We start from the raw sequence: 21382 nt of genomic DNA on the forward strand, positions 1-21382 counted from the left end.
GAAGTTGCTCTTCCCTTCATTCACATACTCCTTTATTGGCTCCCACCTGCAGCTTCCGCTGAGCTTGGTTCCCAGAGCTCTCTAGGAGCCAAAGTGCTGCATCTCTTCTGTGCACCTGGCTTGGCTTCCTCAGCACCCCCACAGCTCTCTAGCACTTGGGTTCCCATCCTGTTCTGCTTGCCTTGGTTTTTTCACTGTCAGTTATGCCCAGTTCCCAGCTGTTCGTGTGCATCTGACCCATTGCGTTTCTCTGGCCTCTGACTCCTAGAACCTCTCCGTTCTCAGTGGCTCATGTGGTCCCAGATCCCCAGCTGCATTCTACCCTAGCCCTTTCTTTCTCCTTCCTTCCAGCTTTACTCTAAGCTTTGCTATAAGCTTTTGATACCTGCTCCTACTCCCATCTGTAATTTTGATTCTGACAAGATTATTATCCCCTCTTTTTCTCTCAACAGTAAAGAGATAGCTGTGTCTCAGTGATCCCTAAACCTAGAGGAAGTTACTATATGTTATCATCAGTTTCCTTTTCTATCTCCCTGACTAAATGCTGGGTGTCTTGAGAGACAGCTATATGTACCTTTATTTCTCAATAAAACTTTGATATGTGTTCCTGAGAGAGGAACTCTCAAAAATGGCTACATTTCACATCTCACCTCTCAAGTTTTACTGTGAAGTTACTGAAGCCTCCACAAATCAGAATCTAATACAGTTGAATACTGAATTTTACAAACTGATCAATGCCAAATAAATAGAAAAGCACATATATTACATGGGGCCACATGGGGTAATGGGAAGGAAGATGCAATTTGAAGTCACACGGACCTAGGTCTGAATTCTGGCTCTCTGCTACTTATTAGCTAGGCCCTCCACAAGCTGGTCTGAGCCTCAACAGTCTTACTTTAGAAGAGGATACTAGCTTCCCAAGAGGACTGATGTGAGGCTTAGGAATCGTGCATACAAAGCACTTGATATGCAGTAAGCCCTCAAAAAATGGCAACTATTATTTTTGTTGCTGGAGCCAGAAAAGCTGGATACCACTCTCAGCTTTACCACTTACTAGCTGTGTGATCTTAGACAAATCACTTAATCTTTTTCAGACTTAGTTTCTACCTTTGTAAAACGGGGAAAATAATACCACCTTATCTCACAGGGTTGCTGAGAAATTAAAATACGATATAGTATGCAGAAATTATTTTGTTAACCTTAAACCACCGTACAGGAGGAGTTAATGGTTACTATCACATATTGTTGTTAGGTACTGCAGAGTCGATTACAACTCACAGTGACAACAGAACAAAGCACTGCCTGATCTTGTGCCATCCTCACAATTGTTGTTATGCTTGAACCCACTGTTGCTGCCACTGAGTCAATCCATCTCATTGAGGGTCTTCCTCTTTTTTGCCAACACCCTACTTTACCAAGCATGATGTTCTTCTCCAGGGACTGGAGAACACGATAACATGGCCGAAGTACATGAGACGAAGCCTCACCACCCTCACGTCTAAGGAGCATTCTGGCTGCACTTCTATCATGTATTAGAAAATTAAATATGCCTTTGCTCTTGTGGCACCTGAATTAAAAACAAAACAAACAAAATCCTAATAGGCAATAAAAGTAATCTGTTAGATAATTTTGGCTAATAGGCTTGTTTTATGCTGACACATGCTACTGAGTTTATAAGTAGGACAATTATCTCTTACATTGCTTGCGTCAGGCTAGCCAGGAAGACTGGCTACATAATTTATGGAGAACTTTTTCTAATCCTGTGCTACTCTCATGAAAACAGTACTTTGGGATGATAGCAAAACCTGAAATCACACCCCATCATCCTAGTAAGAGGTATTGTAACACTTTTTTTTTTTTAATCTCGCAACTTGGTCTGACCTAAAGAGATTTTTTTTTTTTAACTCCCAGGATAGCTAACCTCCATGCAGCCCTGGCAAGTGGAGGCAGAGCCCCTTGATAGCCTTGCAAATCCCCTGAAAACACTCCCCTTCCTAAGGTCATGTCTCCCAGTCTATGAAATACCCGTTTATATGTGCTTGGAAGAATAAAGACCATTTTTAGACAGTAGTGCCTATTCTTCAGGGTTTCAATTATGTAGCTCTACAAGGATCCCCTTGACAACTTGGGAGGGGCTTCCCTGAACCTTCTGTGAGGCACAGGCTAAGGAATGCAATACTTCATTGCTCCTGTAAGATTCACTCCAGGGCTGCTGGCAAATGAACTTTAATTCCATGAGCACAAATTTGTTTCCTGTATTAAAAAATGAGGAAAATCATTCCATTGATATAGAGGCCAACATGAACAGGCTGGTGTGGAAATACAAAAGTAGAAATTCTCAGCAACATCTTATTTATTGTACAGCATCCCAGTTGCAATGAATTTAACCGGCTGGGTTTTTTTCTTTTTTTCTTCTATGAGACTTAAGTCTACTGAGTCTTATTAATCAGTAATCAACTCTGAAAAGGTGTGGAAATACAGCTTGAGAGTGGCAATAACAAGGAAGATCAATCCTGGTCCCAAATGAAATTATGAGACCATTAGGTAAGCCTATTGTAATTAAGCCAAGAAAGAATTTGAAAGGGACCAAAAGAACCCTTGTCTGAAAAAATCATGAACACATTCGGTTAGACTGAAAGAATAAATACTTCATTTTCATATGACAATTAATTTCACATAAACAGACAATTTATAAAAAAAATCATGTTTTAAAAAACAAGCTCAGAGCACTTTCACCATTTTACTGATCTGGGATATGGACAACATGAGTCCCTGAAAGAGTTTTTAAAGAGGCACTAAAACAAAAGCAAAAAAACCAGGATCAGGACTTAACATTTTCTTTATCCTATCCTTGTCTTTCTTTATCAAGCTAAAGGCCTATGGGATGACTTCAGGGAATGTGTTTACTGAGAGTCAACATTAACTCTGAGATTTAGTATGTACAGAAGCAGCAGAGGGGAGTGAAGAAGACTGAAGGGAAAGGAAGTGACTAGTACAGCAGTGACTGTGGGCCCAGGGAAGTGGACTTTATCCCTGGGACTTTCGCATCAGGTAAATTGTGTAAATGCAAATTGTGAGGTTAGAAAAAAAATTGTACCCCCTCCTCTAAAACAAAAACACACAAACCAATCAACCAGACTATCATCAAATTTTATCCCTAAATAAGTTATAAAAAGTAGATATGTGCCAATTTCAGGTGTCCACGGATGCAAATGAATGAACGGATTTTCTTCATGCCTGAATTCCATCTTGCTACTCACCTAGAGGGATCATCTGCTTGAGAAAGACTGACAAGGAGGGCCCTGCCATCTGGAAGTTGTTCAGCTGCACCGGGCTGACTCAGTCAGGACTACACTAGCAGCTGCTGCTCATGCCGCACTCAGAGGCATGTGGCTGGCATCTCTCTGGTTCCTTATCGATCAGTAATTCTATTCTCACTTTGGCTCACAAGGAGGTACAGGTGCCTGGAGGCTCTGCCTTGTATCACATCCTTCTGCTTTTCCAAAGAAACTCCAGGCCTGGGCCATTTTGCGAAGTTTAGCAAGATTGGGTTTAATCTATGGGAAGAAACAATAAATCCAATTAGCGTTATAAAAAGCCAAGTAGTATATAGGTATTTCCTTCCTAACCATGACTGATCATATCTAGTTAAATTTCTAATTTCTGGTTTCAGAAAAGACTATTGGTTTCCTCAGGATAAGTGGGGCTGAAAACTTGAAGTCTAGATTCCCATCTCTTCAGCAGTGGGGGCAAAACTTGTTTCACTTTTTCTTTGTTTGTCGTATGAAACGAAAAGTTTATAATGGAGTAAAATCATGAGTCAGAAAACATTAGTACCTGAAAACTCAGTGCAAGAAAAGACTTGATAGCCTTTAGCAGGAAAAGTAAGTGAAAGAAAGGATTTTGGAAAGCAGCAACATGGACATTCCTATTATGCTCTCATGTTCCGTTTCATTTGAAATTATACCAAGTGCAGAAAATGTTCTTAATTTAAACCATTCCATACCATTTTTGCATTATCTACATCATAGTTCCTGAGCCTCTGAGAAATCAGGGCCAAACATAATGGGGAGCTCTCCTAAGCTTGGATCCCTTGCTTGATGATCCCCAAACCATAACTCTAGGGCTCCTTGGAGCTGGCTAGCTATGGGGACAGGTCACCATTCTAGCAAGAACCATCAAGCAACTGGATGTTTCAGCTATATTTTGCCAACAGTGAGTTTGCTGAATTTCTACCAACTTTCTGTAGCCCCAGGAAGAACTTCTGCATCTAATCAAACCTAGAGCCAGTAGGCAACAGATGTTTAGGATGTATAAGTCTGTACATGTGTTAGGCCTGAAAAATACAAAGGAGCCGTATGTATAATCTGATGAGTCAGCTTAAGCTCCATTTTGAATCTGAGCTGGAACATGAAATGGATGAACCTTTATATGAAATTCCCAATGCACATTTTTCAAAGCTCTCGTATTTTAGAAAAGATTAAGATAGATTCCATTTGGATGATAAGAACTGAAAAGGAAAGAGAAGATAAACTTTGCTCCCTCCTGCTCCTGTTAGTCATTAATATACCTGTTTTTCCTGATCCAAATGGTCTGTGTCAGCTAACGGCAGCATAGAAGGTCTCCCGTGAGCACACTGGAATGGCAGCTGGCACCGGGACAGAGCTTCAATAAGGCGATGGCTCTCTGCTAGGCTCAGACCATCATTAAACTTAATGGCCCCTAAATGAAAGAGACAGGGTTATGGTGTGTACAGTGGGTGACCAATGCTTACCCTGGGTCAGGGCCAAATAGCTGGAAAAAGTAAACGTTTCTTCTTTAATGTGGCTTGAAACTGGCGCATACGGCCATGGATGAAACTAAGGCTTCAGAACTGACCTTCTGCCTCTTCATTTTTTTCTTATGGAGTATTTGTCTTTCCAATCCCTGTAGGAGGCATTCCTTAACTTGTTAAGATCTTGTTTTCAGGGTTTTTGTCAAAGAGGCAAGAATATTTCTTTACTCCTTACAGGTTTCTGAAACTGAGGTCGTCTTTTGTCCACAGCAGTCCATGTCCAAGATCTCTGACTATTTCCCTACAATGTCCATTTGCTTCTCTTTTTTTAAATTTCCATAATAGCCTTTCTAATACAAACTCTCATATTGTTAGAACCGGCACATGGTACCTTAGTCAGCAAATATTCATTAAGTGCCAGGCAGGTAATGAGACAGATGATCTCCACCCTCAAAGAGTTTATAATCTAGTACCTGGGACAAACATTGAACAAATAATTACACAATAATTTAAATTATAAGTACAACAAAACATAGGATATGAAAGAATGTTTAATAGAAAGACTAAACCCAGTTTAGGTGGTTAAGGAAATCTTCCCTGGAAAAATGATATTTAATCGGAGATCTTAGGAGCAAAGAAAGAAGGAGGAGCAGAAAGTACAGAGGAAAAGGCAAGTGCAATGGCCATGAGGATGACCGATGTGTGGCACACAGGAGGAGCAAAACTAAGGCAGCAGGGCTGGGATGTAAACAGCGAGGTGGGGAGTGATGAGAGATGCAACGGGAGAGGCAGCCAAGGGCCCGACCATGAAGACCCTTGTAGGCCATGGTAAGGAATAACATTTTTATCCCAAGAGCAATGAGTAGTCATTAAAGAGTTTTGGTTAGAAGAATGACATGAGGTTTCAAAAAGGTTCCTTGAATGCTGAAGGAAGAATGTTCTGGAAGGGAGTCCCAGTGGATGTAGGCAGATTAAGAGGACTCAACGGTGGCAAGTGCTAGGGATGTGGTAGTAGAGACTGATTGAATTAGATTTAAGATACATTTTGAAGGCAGAGATTTTAAAATCTGGTGATGGAATAAATATGAGGAGTAAAGAATGGATAAGGGGCAAAGGAGTTTAGGATATCTGCAGGAGATAGGCCTAGGTTTGCAGGAGATGGACTGTGTTCCTAAGCAGAATAAGACAGGAAGTGAAGAGAAGAGAGAAGGCTGATGGGAACGAAGAAAAGGGCTACGGGTGGTGCCAGTGGATTGGAGACCCCACTGGGGTCAAATTATAGTTGCAGGAGATTCTGTACCTGTTATGAGCCCTAGACTAAGTTCCTCCCATACCATTTTCTACATTTTACCATATTACCCTATTCATGAACCTTCTATGACTTCTGTATTAAATCTAAAGGTTTTGATGTAAACTTCTGGGCTTCTGTTCTTTCTTACCAATCTAATTTCTTGATATTCTTCACTGCTCCTCATATAACTAATTTGTTTCTGCGTTTGGATCCTGCATATGCTGTTTCGTCTCCCTGCAGTGGATTTCCCTCTCCATCCTATGAATCCATGTTCCTCGGCCCATTCAAAACCTGACTTCAAAATATATTTCCTCTAGGAGATACCCCTCCACTCATCTAAGTCAGTTTGCACTCCAGTCAAATATATATGCTGGTATTTTGCTTTGTTGTGGAAGAAATACCTGGCGATCTGCTTCCATAAAGATTATCCCCCACCAGCCAAGAAAACTCCAATGGAGCAGTTCTACTCAGTAACACATGGGGTTGCCCTGAGTCAGAATCAGCTTGATGGCAATGGGTTGGTTGTATTTTGCTTTGTAAAAATTAAAAAAAAAAAAAAATTGTTTTTTTTTTAGTGTACTGTTTCTTGATGTAGATTGTACCCCCATGAGGTGAGTAGTAAGTGAGCCTTCTACTTCTTTCATAACCTGCCAGTACATAACGTACAAGGCACTCAACAGCTGCTGTATTGGGGGTCTTACCATGGCAGGCTTGGGATGCTAACACCTTCTGGACAGTCAGTGGCAAAGTCCCTTGGATGCTTCCTGTGGCCTGGAGTAGCTAATGCATAAACACATTTTTATTAATAGATAAGGAAATGAGATAATGGAGCCTTCTGTATGCGGTACCTCTCTGTGCATCCTCCCCGTGAGAGAAAGGCTTACCTCCACTTGTTCTCGAATAAATTCCTATAAAATGAAAGGGAAAACAGGAATTAAACTAGTGTTATGTTGTACTTGTCCTTTGATAGTTTACAAAATATCCCAATTTTCTCCTTTAAAATATGCCTTCGGAGACGTGAACCACCAACCTTTCAGTTAACAGCCAAGTGTGTTAACTGTTTGCACCATATATTAATTGGTGTAAAAAATAAACTGTATGTCAAAACACATAGAACTGTACAAAAGAGTGAACTCTAATGTAAACTAGAGACTTTAGCTAATAATATCAATATTGTTCATCAATCGTAACAAAAATACCACAGGGATGCTAATAATAATAGGAGAAACTATATGCAGTGGGGACAGGAGGGATAGGAGCTCTTTGTACCTTTGTATAGTTTTTCTGTAAACATAAAACTGCTCTAAAAAAATTAAGTCTATTAAAAAATTCACCTCCTGAGGAAGAGAGAACCCAGCCACTACAGCACTTAGGTACAAATAATACATTTGTTGTAAGGTACTTTGAATATGAAATACCAGACAACACCAACTCTTACTAAATATAAAATATAGTTCCTGAGACTGCCCCTCCAGAGAAAGCTCATCAGCTAATTCAGCCATGTAACTGTGAGAGCAGCCGTGATGGTCCAACTGATTCTAAGTATCAGGGAGGCTTCTCACTAAGAGGCTGTCTGTTTCTATCTATGATCTTAGCCAGAGTAAGTGTAATGTGAGATACAAACCGAGAGCAAATATACAACAGTCAGCAACACAGCTGGGCACTCAGTATAATACTTGTTTAAATATCATAAACATAAGTAAATAGTCACTGTGGTTCCCACAGGTTTTTTTCTTTTTGTGACAATTCCTTTCAGGTCAAAACACTTATTTTCTGAGGCATTTAGTTGAGAAGTTTCTCCTCCCTTGCATGTCTCTGTCCCTAGGGTATCCTTTTCAATAGTTCTCTCCCTGCAGATGTTAGTATTTACAAACAAATTTCAAAGACAATTGAAGCAGACACTATTTCCTGCTACCAACTTACCTCTGGAGGTTAAGAAAGCTGTTTTGAGATATGGCACATTTAATGATTTCTTTGTAAGAAAACACAGGATTTCTTCACTCCTGCAAATGGCTATGTATAAATCAGCTTCCTAAGATTTTACCCTCGTGGATTTTTTTCTAAACGAGACTCAGAAAATTCTTTCCCCTCTCTCATATATAGTCTAGTCTGCCATGCTTATAAATGAGCACAGTTACCAAGAGTTAGGTGTTAGATACTATATTACCTTCTTTTTTAAAAGCCACATATTTTCCCCAAACAAACCTAAACAGAAAGATGTCTCATAATACTTGCCGCACTAACCAAACTTAGTGTGGACTGAGATCAAACCTTACTTCTTTGCTGTTCTCTCCTGTGCTTGTGTACTGGGGACTGTACAACCTTAGTTTGTAAGTCTGGTGAGGGGAAATGGGTTTCACACTCTGTTTATTTCACATTTTGATGGTTCAATTAATGCTGGATAACTTAAATCATGTTAAAAAGGCTCATTCATCAGGCTAGAGGACAGAACTTTATAGAAGGATGCATTACTGATCTTTCAACTGCTAGGATCCAAGCAGCTACCTCCTCTTTAAGACACCAAAACTGTTCCAACTTCTTTCAGAGTCAACGAAATCTCTCCTGAACAGCCTGACTTGACATAATCAAGATTTTCTGAAACCGTAAGCTTTGTTTCAATTTGAAGTAAACTCCTTAACAGTAGTCTTTGAAGTTACTTCAGGAAAAGTTTGTATTATAATTTTCTGATTAAATATTTAGGGATTGAATTACAATAAAAGATTCCAACAGATCCTATCTTTTGGATGTAAAACGATTTGGAGGAGGAGCGTCAGAGAAAATAAGCTCTGGTGGGGGAAAAGAGCTCTGCTGAAAGCAAAGCAAAGGCTTTCGGATCAAAGGGCAGTTTTGGAAAGGGTAAAATCAAGGTAATCCAAAAGCTGGCACTGTTAACTGCCTTTTCCTCTTGACTGTCTTCTCGCCTTTAGCCTACAAACATGCTAAAGTCTCTTCAAGTCTTAAAACAAACAAAATCCTCGCTCAACCTATGTCCTGTCCCAGACTCCCTACTACCCCTAACCTTTAGCTATCTATCATCCTATCTCTCTTCTGTATGTAGCCAAAGTCCTTGAAAGAATAGTCTACTTAGCTCCACACCCTGTCCCTTTACTCACTCCCTGACCCACTGCAATCTGTCTTCTGCCTCACCCCATCCAGGAAGTGATTCCACAGCCAAATCCAACAAACATTTTTCGGGCTTTACTTTATGGCCGTTGTTGACCATTCTGTTCCTCCTTGAGATTCATCCCTTGGTTTTGGCAATACTACTTTTCCTGGTTTTCCTCCTCCCTCTCTGATCAAAGATCTTCAGTCATCCTTACAGTTTCCTCTTTTCTACTCCCACCCTGAATACTGGTGTCCACCCTCTGCTCTCTTCCCTTTTTATTCTTCATACTCTCCCTAGACAGTCTCACTCCCCCTAGAGCCATCTCCAGGTTCTGATACTTTCAAAATATATATAATATTAACCTTCAAATAGATCTGTACAGTCCAGACTTCTTCCCAAAGTGCTAGATCTGTAAGTCTGCCTATCCACTGGACATCTTCACCTGCGGTTACACTCAATGTGCCCAAACCTGGATTCATAATCTAACTCCCCAGGCAGGTGAGCTTATCTTCCTTTATTACTGCTCTCTGTCAATCCTCCCAGTTGCCGGGCTAGAACCCTTAGAAGCACTTTTCTCCTTTGTTCCTTACAATCCATTATTCATCAGGTCCTCTGGATTCTATTTCCTAAATTATGTCTTAAATATGTCCCTCCTTCCCATTCCCAGAAACCCTGGTGATGTGGTGGTTAAGTGCTACGGCTGCTAACCAAAAGGTCAGCAGTTCAAATTTACCAGGTGCTCCTTGGTGGAGCGCCTGTGGGGCAGTTCTACTCTGTCCTATAGGGTCGTTACGAGTCAGAATTGACTCAACGGCAACAGGTTTGGGTTTTTTTGGTTTTCTCATTCCCACTATTATAGACTTAATCAAATACTCGATTTCTCTTTTTAGAACCAATGCAATAGCCTTCAGTTGGTTTCACTGCCTCAAATCTTCCCCATATCAATCTATCCCACAATTTATCCACTAAAACTATCTTCTAATTTTTTTTTTAAGTATAAAGTAATATATATTTCTAGAAAAATGGTAGACTCAATTGATGTCGATCTGCCCTTATTCCAAACAAGAAGAGCTGGAGATAAAGGAATAGAAACCATAATGAAAAAGTAGGATACCACGAAAAAAGAACTGGTAGATTTGAAAAAAATTTTTTTTTAAAATAAAAAAATAGTTATTGAAATAAAAAAATCCAGTGAATAAGTTAACCATGTAATTAAATAGTAGATGAAGACAGAATTTAGTTTACTAGAAGATAAATGAGGAAATTTTCTCAGAATGCACCACAGAGAGATGAAGCAATGGAAAATATGAAAGAGAGGTTAAGGGGCATGGACAAGAGAAAGATAAGGTCCAACAGACATTTCACAGGATTTCCAGGAGACAACAGGGAAAATAGGGGAGAAGCAATGTTTGAAGTGATAATGACCATACATGCTCCAAATCGAAGAAGCATGATGAATCCCAAGAAGAAAATGAGAAGAAATTCATACCAAGACACACCATAGTGAAACTGAAGAACACCAATGACAAAAAGAGAAAATCTTAAAAGCAGCCAGAGAGAAAACCAGACTACCTGCAAAGGATTGTAATTAGATGACAATGGACTTCAATGGCAAAAACAGATGTCGAAGGTAATGAAATATTTTCAAAATGCTGGGGGGTAACTGGCAATGTAGAAGGAAACTGAACAAAGAAAGAATAAATAGGATGCAAGAGACAATAGTGAACACAGACTCCGGGAAACGTTCTGGGTAATCTAAGTGAGCACTGACTATAAAAACAAGGGAGAATTAAAACAGAGACAACAGCACAGAAAACGGGAGGGGAGTGATGGGAAACAAAGGGTTCTAAGGTTTCTGTACGGTTTAAGAAGAAGATAGAGAAATAGATCATGTTTAAAGTTTCAAGGCTAATCTCTAAAAAAATACAAATGGAATATATAACCTTTAAACCAGTAGAGGAAAAAAGGAGAAATAAAGAAAACTCTTTTTTTTTTCTAATAAAAAAACAGGAAAGGAAGAAAGGGCAGCAAAGACAAAATAAATTATGCTTGTCCTAAAAAAAAAAAAAAATTAAATACAAAGGAGTCAAAGCAAAAATTAATAGTCCTCTCCAACCTCTAACGCCACGTTCTAGCAGTAGCTTTCTAGCCCTTTACTAAAGCATGTATGTAGATTAATTCGATTTAAAATGCAATGCTAAAATGTCTATTACTCTGCTGCTTAAAATACTTCATTAGCTGCCTATACAATGGAATTTACATTAAAAAAAATTACTTAGTACTATATGCTAAATTCCTCTGATTTGACCTTGACAACCTGTTGGGCCTCATGTCCTACCACTATCCCGTATATACCTAATTTGAGCCATACCTATTGGTCTTGTTCCCTAAACGTTGTGTGCTGTCAAGTTGATTCCAACTCATAGTGACCATATTGGTCTTGTTCCCTAAACGTTGTGTGCTGTCAAGTTGATTCCAACTCATAGTGACCATATATGACAGAGTAGAACTGCCCCAGGGTTTCCAAGGCTGTCATCTTTACGGAAGCAGACTACTGTTCTCTTCCTCCCATAGAGTAGCTGGTGGGTTTGAACCACCAACCTTTTGGTTAGCAGGCAAACACTTAACCACTGCACCACCAGGGCTCCTCTTCCTAAATATAAAATTTTCCTTAAAGTCTCTGATATGCTATTCCTCTGTCTAGAATGCCCTTCTCCCCTCTTCTGTACGTGGCAGGCTCCTACAGCTGTTTAAGACTTTTCTTGAAAAAAAAAAAAAAAAAAAACACTCAGCTTTTCCAAGATAGTTTCCTTGACCTCTAACCCTCTGGCCACCATAATCATTCTGCATTCCTACAGCACTTTTGAACATATTGCTACTAGCCAAATTTCACTGTACAGTACTATAATTATTTAAATGCCCTTTTTCCTCACCTTGATCTAACTGATCTTGCAACATCTAGCACCAGACACAAAGCAGGCATTTCACAGATGCTTCACACCACAGGCATTTCATAAATGCTTGTTGAATGAAAGATGACTAGAGAGAGTAAGAGGTTATTATCCTCAGCAATTTCCTCAACCTCTGCAGCTATGTCTTACCTCCACAATACTCTTGGTCACAGTGGATCTTCCTCTTCGAAGTTCATTGGCTTCTCTTTCTACAAAACAGAGTGGTACTTTTCCCACAAGGACCAGAGAATCACTAGTGTCTGGAAATATAAATTCAAGGCCCAGATCTTCCAGGTTTTTGTGGTAACACCTAAAGAGAGAACCTCCAATGTAACAGTACTACTCCATTCACATTTCAGTACCGGTTCCAAATACTTGATAGTTCTCAAAAGCTGCCACAGGCTTTAAAAGTTATATTGTTTTTCTCACACTTACGGGTGTTTACTTAGGACTTTATTATAAAATTTCCCTTTTTGAATTACAGTAACTTCTTTCTCTTTTCTATGGAATCAATTTGTTTCTAAGTTTTGTTTTTAGGTTTTTATTCTTCACTGAGGACTGCTAACTTCTTGTAGCTGGCACTTAAAGGAGTCTGGCACAGACAAAAAGGCTGAGAATGTTTTGAATCAGCATTAAAGCAGGGAGGTAATTAACAGCCTCAGGAACTGAAAAGTCCTGATTAATGGGATGTAAATAAATGGATCTGCCTCTAATATAAATTATGCCCAAGGGAAAAATATTTATTGGCAGTAGCATATTCCCAAACCTGAAATAAATTGGGAAGCAATTCTTTCTTTTTCATTTCCAATAATTGGTGCTTCCCAGAAGTGGGAAAACATCCTATCTTGTGATTCACTGTATAATTTGCCCCTTACCAGTGTTTTTTACTTTCTTCCCATTATGATTATGGAAATGATAACTAAGAATCTAGAATGCACCAAGACAAAAAGAATGGAAGCAATTACTGCAGTAACTTTTCTTTCAGAAAGAGCACAGCATAAACACTGACTGTTCCAAGAACTGGGAAGAGTGTTCTAAGCCAACTGCTGGAAAAAATTATCAGGAAAATGCTCTCCTGTACTCAACAGCTGTGACACACTAAAGGAACAGCATTTGGAGTCAGAAAACCTGTATTTGACCAACCATTTGATAGTTGCTGTGGCCTTGGATAAGTCATATAACCTCTCTTGGCTCAGTTTACTCGTGTGAAAAATGGAACAAGAGTTATGCTTATATCTCACAGAATTATTGTGGGAATTTACGCTTTCAACATTACATCCTCATGGTGTTACTAACCACAAGAGTCTCCTCTGTTCCTCCGTCACTGTTATCTCTAGTGGCGGACTGATAGTAGAAGATAGTAGTTTTTTCCGACCAGAGCCTTGTGGCTGTTGCTTCTCATAGGAATCTATTGGAAGAGAGATTAATGAGTTAAGAGTAAGTGAAGTCTTCTAAACTCCGATGAAAAATGGTAAGTCACAGCCATGTTAATTATTCTAGTGCTTAGCAGTATGCTCAATGTTCAGTTTTAGACTTTGTATTTCAGTTATTAAAGTCAAACTAGTATATATTTACCCTGTTAACTCATTCTAGCAGTACTTTGCAAAATCAGAAATAACAAACTTATGCATAAAGTCAATGTTCTGCATCCTACTTTGGTGAGTATTGTCTGGGGTCTTAAAAGCTTGCGAACAGCCATCCAAGATGTAATTATGGGTCTCTTCCCATCCGGAGTGAAGGAGAGTGAAGGAGACCAAAGACTCAAGGGAACAAAGGACTAATGGATCACACGAACCACAGCCTACATGACCCCGAGACCAGAAGAACTAGATGGTGCCTGGCTACCACTACCAACTGCTTTGACTGGGATCCCAACAGAGATTCTGGACAGAGCAGGAGAAAATTGTAGAACAAAAAAATCAAACTCACAAAAAAGACCAGCCTTGCTGGTTTGACAGAGACTGAAGGAACCTCCAAGACTGTGGCCCTTGGAGACACCCTTCTGATCTAGAAATGAAGCCGTTTCTGGAGACCACCTCCTCACCAAGCAGTAGACAAGCACATAAGATAAACAATAACACCTGAGAGGACCGAATTTCTTAGCACAATCAATTACAAGATGAAAAGGCAGGAAGGGGTAGATAATCAGGGTGAAAGAAATTGGGGAACCCAGGGCAGAAAGGGGGAGAGTGCTGTCACATTGTGGGGAATGAAAACAAGGTCATGAAACACTTTATGTACAAACTATCAAATGGGAAACTAATTTTCTCTGTAAACTTTCATCTAAAGCACAATTAAAAAAAAAAAAAGAAACAGAAGACTTAAATCTTACATTCAAGTACGTGAACAATGCAACGTTCCTGTAGATGTTTAATAAATGTGGTTTTAATAACAGAGGTGAATTATGTGGATTACTGGGGAACTATAATGGGTTTACTACATAATCCTATGACTCAAGAAGGCTTCTCCATTGCTCTTGAAGGGTTTCTCAGTCTCGGAAGAGAATTAGTCATTACTATTCCCAAGTGGTCCAGGGCCTGTGGCAAGTAAGTTTTTCTAACACTGTTTTTGCTATGGAAACCCTGGTGATGCAGTGGTTAAGCGCTACAGCTGCTAACCAAAGGGTTGGCAGTTCAAATCCGCCAGGCGCTCCTTGGAAACTCTATGGGGCAGTTCTACTCTGTCCTATAGGGTCACTATGAGTCAGGATTGACTCGACAGCACTGGGTTTGTTTTTTTTTTTTTTTGCTGTATCTTTCCCAACTCTCAGGCCTCCACTTTATAAGGAAAAGTCAAAATAATATTGCCACTCTAGTCCATGAAGTATCTCCTAGGTCCTTACCTGACTCTTTAACATTAGGGTTTCTCCTTACTTGATCACAAGAGCAAAGATTTTCCTGATATTTTACCACTTAGGGAACATATTGCCTCATTAGAAAAATGGGTAACAAATATTAAAAAACACATGTTGATTTTGGAATGATACATAAAGATTAGTGATATCAGTTGCCCCTGGGGAGGGAAACTGGGTGAGATGGGAGACAGAGGTAGAAAGGAGACTTCATCATATTCTCTTTTGTACCTTTCAGACTTTGATCTCTTTGATTATGCTATCTATTGAAAAACAAATTAAATTTTAAAATAATATATTAGGCCTTCTGACCTGCTGGTGATCTCTGCCTGGTGAACTGTAAAGAAAGCAGATCAAGATCACTACTCTGAGATGGGCAATCTTGGTACTGGATATCATAATAAAGTAGCCCAACCCTTAGCAATATTTGCAACCCAAATATATGGCAAATAAACCTTTGACCATGTAATTAAGGCCCAAATGTTTGAATTAGTAAACTATTACATTCTCTCAGTTACAAGAGAGGCCAAATCAGAGACTTGGGCTTAATTTTTTCAACATACGAAGCATCTTCCTCATAACAGTCACAGTGAGAAAAACTCTTTCAGATATACTGATTCTGCTGGGCAGTCTCCAATCTTTTCTAGGCCCAGACAGATCCTTACCAATAATAAGCTGCTCCAAACGAACACGCTCATGGGCAGCATGCTGATCCACCAATACCAGCAGGTTTCCACCTAGAAGAGTAGCAAGGGTTACTGGGTTTCAGTTTCTCAGATCAAGATTAAAATAATGATGGTGCATTGAGTGAGAAAGAGGTTAATTCAAGCTATTTTAACAACATGAGCATAAGAAAAAACAAATATGCTGAATAGGAATAATTTTACCTTTATTTCCTAAAAAATTGAAATTATAGGTAAAACTACAACAAATTTATCTCTGATGAAAACCTCTTAGTTCATCAATGTTTCATCTATAATACAAGGTTAAAGGCCTACATTCCTAATATTTAAGTACTGATTTTGCTTTATTGATTCAAATTGACACAATGAAGAATCATTAAACGACACATTATTATAATCAGCTGAACTTGATTTGAAAGCTACTCTGGGACCCATGAAGAATGTAATTCTATTACACTGTAGACCAGAGGTTGGCAAACTCTTTCCATGAAGGATCAGATAGTAAATACTTTAGCTTTGTGGGCCAAACACTTTCTGTCACAACTACTACTCATTTTGTGCCAAAGCAGCTATAGACCATATGTGAGCAAATAAATGTATCTGTGTTCCAGTAAAACTTTATTATGCACTATAATATGAATTTCGTATTAATTTAATGTGTCAAAATATTATTCTTTTGCTTCTTCCCGCAAGCATTAAAAAATGTAAAAACCATTCTTAGCTCTCTGGCTGCACAAAAACAGATGATGGCTGCATTCGGCCCACGGGGCACGGTTTACCCTCCTTTACTCAGGCGTCTCAAACTTCAACGGCCATACAAATCACCTGGGTGTCTTATTAAAATGCACAGTAATGTTTGATAGGTTAGGAATGGGACACAAGAGTCTACAATTCTAAAAAACTCCCAGGCGATGCCAATGCTTTTGAGTGGCAAAGCTTTAGATTCCCAAGTATAAGAGCGGGGGAAGGACGTCCCGACCCAAAAGCCAAACCTCCAGGGAAGTCCCTTTCTCGCTGACAGCAGGACTGATCCTCAATGACATTAGTATACTTGCAACCTTGTTTGTTTTCCATGCTGCCTTTCTTAGGAACATGTTGAAATAAGGGACTACTTGTAGAGATTTTTTTTTTTAGCATGTAACTCTATTACTTTTGGCCAAAGGACTGAGGTTTATTACTATTGATTATATTGAAATAAAAATTCTCCTCTTGAATTTGATCAAAATAGATACTTGTTTTTCCTATTCCTACTAAAAGATTTTTAAAAAATGTTTCTATGACGCCATCAAAATAATGGCACGAGAGCTTAAGACTTAAGGAAATCATTTTTTCTGATACCATGTTCAAACACAGGCACAGCCTCCCAAATGCTGAATTTTAAACTCTTTTGGGGACAGGAGGAATTGCAACTGGTTGTGATAAATACTGAACATCTTGTATTGGACAAAACGGTGGCATAAACTCTGAGAGAATAACCTCAGACTTGAAACTAGAGCCAATGTGAACTGCCAGAGTTAGGGTCCCTATGCAATCAAACCTGCACCTGACTCAGGAGAAATGGTTTATCTTTTTTGTCTATACAGTGTTCATGACATATTCTATTCCTCAAATGCCACAGAATATATGAAGGTAAAGTTACTCATGTCAGAGCTGCACTTTTTTATATTCCAACACACTAGAATGGAGGCTTCATGGGGGCAGGGGTTTGTGTCTGTTATATCCCCACCATGTGTAACAGCACCAGAACATAACAGGCCACTTAATAATATTTATAGAATGAATGAATCCTTACCACTTAGGGTGTCATAACTAAACAATTGTGCCTTCTTGTAGGCAGAAACACGAAACACAAAATGCCAGTCCATAATGGCATTAATTTCACTGTAACTTAAAACTGTATTTGTGCATTTAAAAACTATATATGCAAATATATAAATAAAAGCAAGTCAGTTATAGGGATAGGGTGCAGTATTCATGAGCTATAGTAAAAATACTTGCATTTTGATTTTGAAAAATGTATTTTTTATCTAAGGGTATCGTTTAGTGGCATCTAATTAATCCAATGATAATATAAAATCTCAAGATAAAATTAAATAGGTCCCTTTGTCTTCTTTGAACATCTGCAGGTTTTGTGGCTACAACCATCTCAGGTACCATTAGTAAAGATTTTGGTATTTAACAACCAAGAATTCCAAGTAATATAACTTACAAAAAATCTATTCATTTTTAGAAACAGTAAAACTACAGGAATTTGACCTTCAGAAATTCCGTATTTATAATATGGAATAATAATTTTGACAACTTTAAAAGTTAATTTGCCTTTGATCTATTATGTGATTTACTAAATAAATATACATTGTAAATAAGATAAAAGGGAACATTTTGTTATACAAAGAGTACTAACTATTTTCAAACTGTAAAAGCGCTAGCCTGCAGGTCTACCTGTCTGCAGCAGTCCCTCCACTGGTGCTCTGGGCTCTTGGCCTCTCAGGCCTTTTCAGGAACCTTACACTATGTATCATCCCTTGTACATGTGCTCAAGATATTCCCATTAAGAATAAAAACAAAAACCATCCTTCGGTCCCTCTCTTCCATGTTACAGACAGATTTTTGAGTCTCTCCTTGGGGTCTCCATTACCATCCTTCTCTGCAACAGCTCTCATTTGCTCAAGTTCATAACCTTCACTGTCACTAAATCCAGCAGATATTTTTGGTCCTCATCTTACTGGACCTTTCAGCAGCACTTGGCATGAAGTATTGGCCTTGCAAAACAACATTGCTCGTTTTCTTCCTGCTCTTCTAGTTGTTCTTTCTCAATCTCTTGCTGGTTGATCCTTTTCTACCCAGTCGTTAAAATGGGAGACTTATTCTAAATTCAGAACCCTCTCCTCTGTTCACTCTTCATTTTTTTGCTAGGTGATAAATTCACACCCATGTCTTTGATGACTAACATTATGCTGACAACTCAAATTATCTCCATGTCAGGCAGCCCCTCTAGTCCCAGACTAGATTATCTAAACAGACAATCTATGTGATAATCTAAATAGATAATCTATGTGATTATCTGTTTCTCCTGCTTGTTTATCTTTGCTCACCATGCTTCGGTAGGGCCTAGCACAGGCCCTTGCACACAGTTGGCACTCAGTATTTGTTGACTGAGTTGTTACTGTTTACGAACTATTATTATTTCATTAAAGCAAGTCACAAAGAGAGTCTATGTAACTCTTGATAAACCTAGCAGAGTTCATTATATAAAAGGAGCCCTGGCAGTGCAGTGGTTAAGCGCCCCATTGCTTACTGAAAGGTTGGCAGTTCAAACTCACCAGCCACTCTGTAGAAGAAAGATGTGGCAGCCTGCTTCCATAAAGATTACGGCCTTAGAAACCCTTTGGGGGCAGTTCTACTCCGTCCTACATAGTCCCTATGAGCTGGAATTGACTCAGTGGCAATGGGTTCAGTGAATTTATTATTATAAAGGGGAAGCCCTGGTGGCACAACGGTTAAGAGCTTGGCTGCTAAGCAAAAGGTTGGTGGTTTGAACCCACCCAGCAGCTCTGCAAAAGACCCAGCAATCTGCTCCTGTAAAGATGATAGCTAAGAAAACCCTTGGGGGCAGTTCTACTCTGTCACATGGGGTTGCTCTGAATCTAAACCAACTCAGTGGCACCTAACAACAACAATAACATTATTACAAAGGGAATACATAAAAATATGCTCATTATTAAAAAGTCAAACAATATAAAATAGAAAGAGTAAAAAGTGAAATTCCCCATTCACTCATCTCCTTTTTTACTCCCAAACTATTCTTAATAGTTCAGTGTGTGTCTTTTCAGACCTTTTTCAATGTATTTGTGTGTGTGTATGTGTATAAAACTAAATGTATTTTAAAACTGTTGTTTCATAATATTCTTAATTTAGATTGGTTTTCCCTAATCTGTCCAGATCATTGAAGCTGTATTAAACATCAAAAATAACCTTAAGAGAATGAAGAACACTAAAGACATATGGTAAAGATGAGCCCAAGAGACAGAAAGGGCCACATGAACCAGAGACTACATCAGCCTGAGACCAGAAGAACTAGATGGTGCCTGGCTACAACCAATCATAGACCTGACAGGGAACACAACAGAGAACCCCTGATGGAGCCGGAGAACAGTGGGATGCAGCTCTCAAATTCTCATAAAAAGACCAGGCTTAATGGTCTGACTGAGACTAGAGGGACCCTGGAGGTCATGGTCCCTGGACCTTTGTTAGCTCAAGACTGGAAACATTCCTGAAGCTAACTCATCAGACAGGGATCGGACTGGACTATAAGATAGAAAATGATACTGGTGAGGAGTGAGCTTCTTGGCTCAAGCAGACGCGTAAGACTACGTGGGCAACTCCTGTCTGGAGGTGAGAAGAGAAGGCGGAGGGGGACAGGAGCTGGTTGAATAGACATGGGGAATACAGGGTGGAGTGGAGGAGTATGCTGTCTCATTAGGGGGAAAGCAGCTAGGAGTACATAGTAAGGTGTATATAACTTTTTGTATGAGAGACTGAATTGATTTGTAAACTTTCACTTAAAGCACAATAAAATAAATAAATAAATAAAATTACCTTATAAAGAAGCTATTAGCAGGCCGGCTGATTATTAAGCAACCCTAAACTCCATTCTTACCTGCCTCACCATTCTCTTCAGTCTTGGTGCTCATTAAACAGACAATAAACTTGTTATCCACTTGCTGGAGAACCTGCCATACATTCAAAGAAGTGGTAGAACACTAAATTAAAATCAATAAGGCTTATCTGCATAGAAGGAGAGAAAACTGTACATTATACTTAATCAATTATTTAGAGTCTTTTACATCATAACACTCCTATCTAAGCTTGAGATGAAGTGCTAGTAAGCCTGAGGCGGTCATTAGGAAAGACAAAAGAATGGCAAATTAAGTGATTAGAAGACATAAAAGAGGGAGACTACATAGGAACACAGATTAAGAGAGGAAGGTATCAAAAGACACTGGAATAGATCTGAAAAATTCCCAGCACAATGATCTTATTAACAGGTAATATGACCAGAAATTGCTAACAAAAAGCACCTAAGCCAACTTTTAAAATTTATGCAAAAGTAAGGAAGCCATTTTGGGAAAGCTAGTCCATACAAACGCTAACTGCCACTGGTGGCTTTAGACCTTGGCAACTCCTGTCTGCCCAGGTATATGAGGTCCTCCCAGTCCACATCACTGCCCCAGGGCCTATTTCTGGATAAGTGCTTGCCTGCTCTATACCAGGTCAATGGCAGGTCAGAGGTTTACATCTGTCTAACCTCCTAATTTGTTTCCATACTGAAAACAAGGAGACTGAGACAGGCAGAGTGGTGTATAGAGCACCAAGTAAAAAAGCAGATGTGACAAAGGGTCCTTTTTGTCAACAGAACTTCAAAATCTGGAGTCTCTTGAGCCATGCCATCGGTGACCTCACACAATAGAGGGTCGTTTTAAAAAGAGCATTATTGCATATTTAAGGACAATATCTCTAAAACACATCATTGAATTATAAATTATTGTCAAATATAAAGTCAGTATATAATCTTCTGCAGAAATATCTTAACAATCCTTGAAATTGTGAGCCTAAACCCATCGCTCAACCCTCCAAACTCGCTGACACTACTAAGGACATTTCCTTCTTTGTAACTGAGTCCCTTGCTTTTTCTTTTGATGATTACAGCTTCACTAAGATTACAA

The 21382-nt window shown here is 39.1% G+C and overlaps 1 protein-coding gene across 4 annotated transcripts in view; it reads right to left on the reverse strand.

Annotated features, from left to right (window-relative positions):
• Positions 1-979: 979 nt before the first annotated feature.
• MLH3 (mutL homolog 3) overlaps positions 980-21382 on the reverse strand; it is a 42986-nt gene continuing 22583 nt past the window's right edge. For 3 of the 4 annotated variants that reach the window (XM_023546369.2, XM_003408776.4, XM_023546370.2), the window contains 8 exons: positions 20317-20389; positions 15639-15710; positions 13419-13530; positions 12273-12432; positions 6950-6973; positions 6767-6845; positions 4571-4722; positions 980-3557 (listed from right to left, as the gene is read on the reverse strand). In XM_023546369.2, the coding sequence (XP_023402137.1) occupies positions 3435-3557; positions 4571-4722; positions 6767-6845; positions 6950-6973; positions 12273-12432; positions 13419-13530; positions 15639-15710; positions 20317-20389 (795 nt within the window). In that variant the 3' untranslated portion in view covers positions 980-3434. The remainder of the gene's footprint in view (positions 3558-4570; positions 4723-6766; positions 6846-6949; positions 6974-12272; positions 12433-13418; positions 13531-15638; positions 15711-20316; positions 20390-21382) is intronic. The other variant, XM_010588752.3, reaches the window with a different exon arrangement.

Source organism: Loxodonta africana, chromosome 10 (genome assembly GCF_030014295.1).
Source record: "Loxodonta africana isolate mLoxAfr1 chromosome 10, mLoxAfr1.hap2, whole genome shotgun sequence".
Lineage (NCBI taxonomy): Eukaryota > Metazoa > Chordata > Mammalia > Proboscidea > Elephantidae > Loxodonta > Loxodonta africana.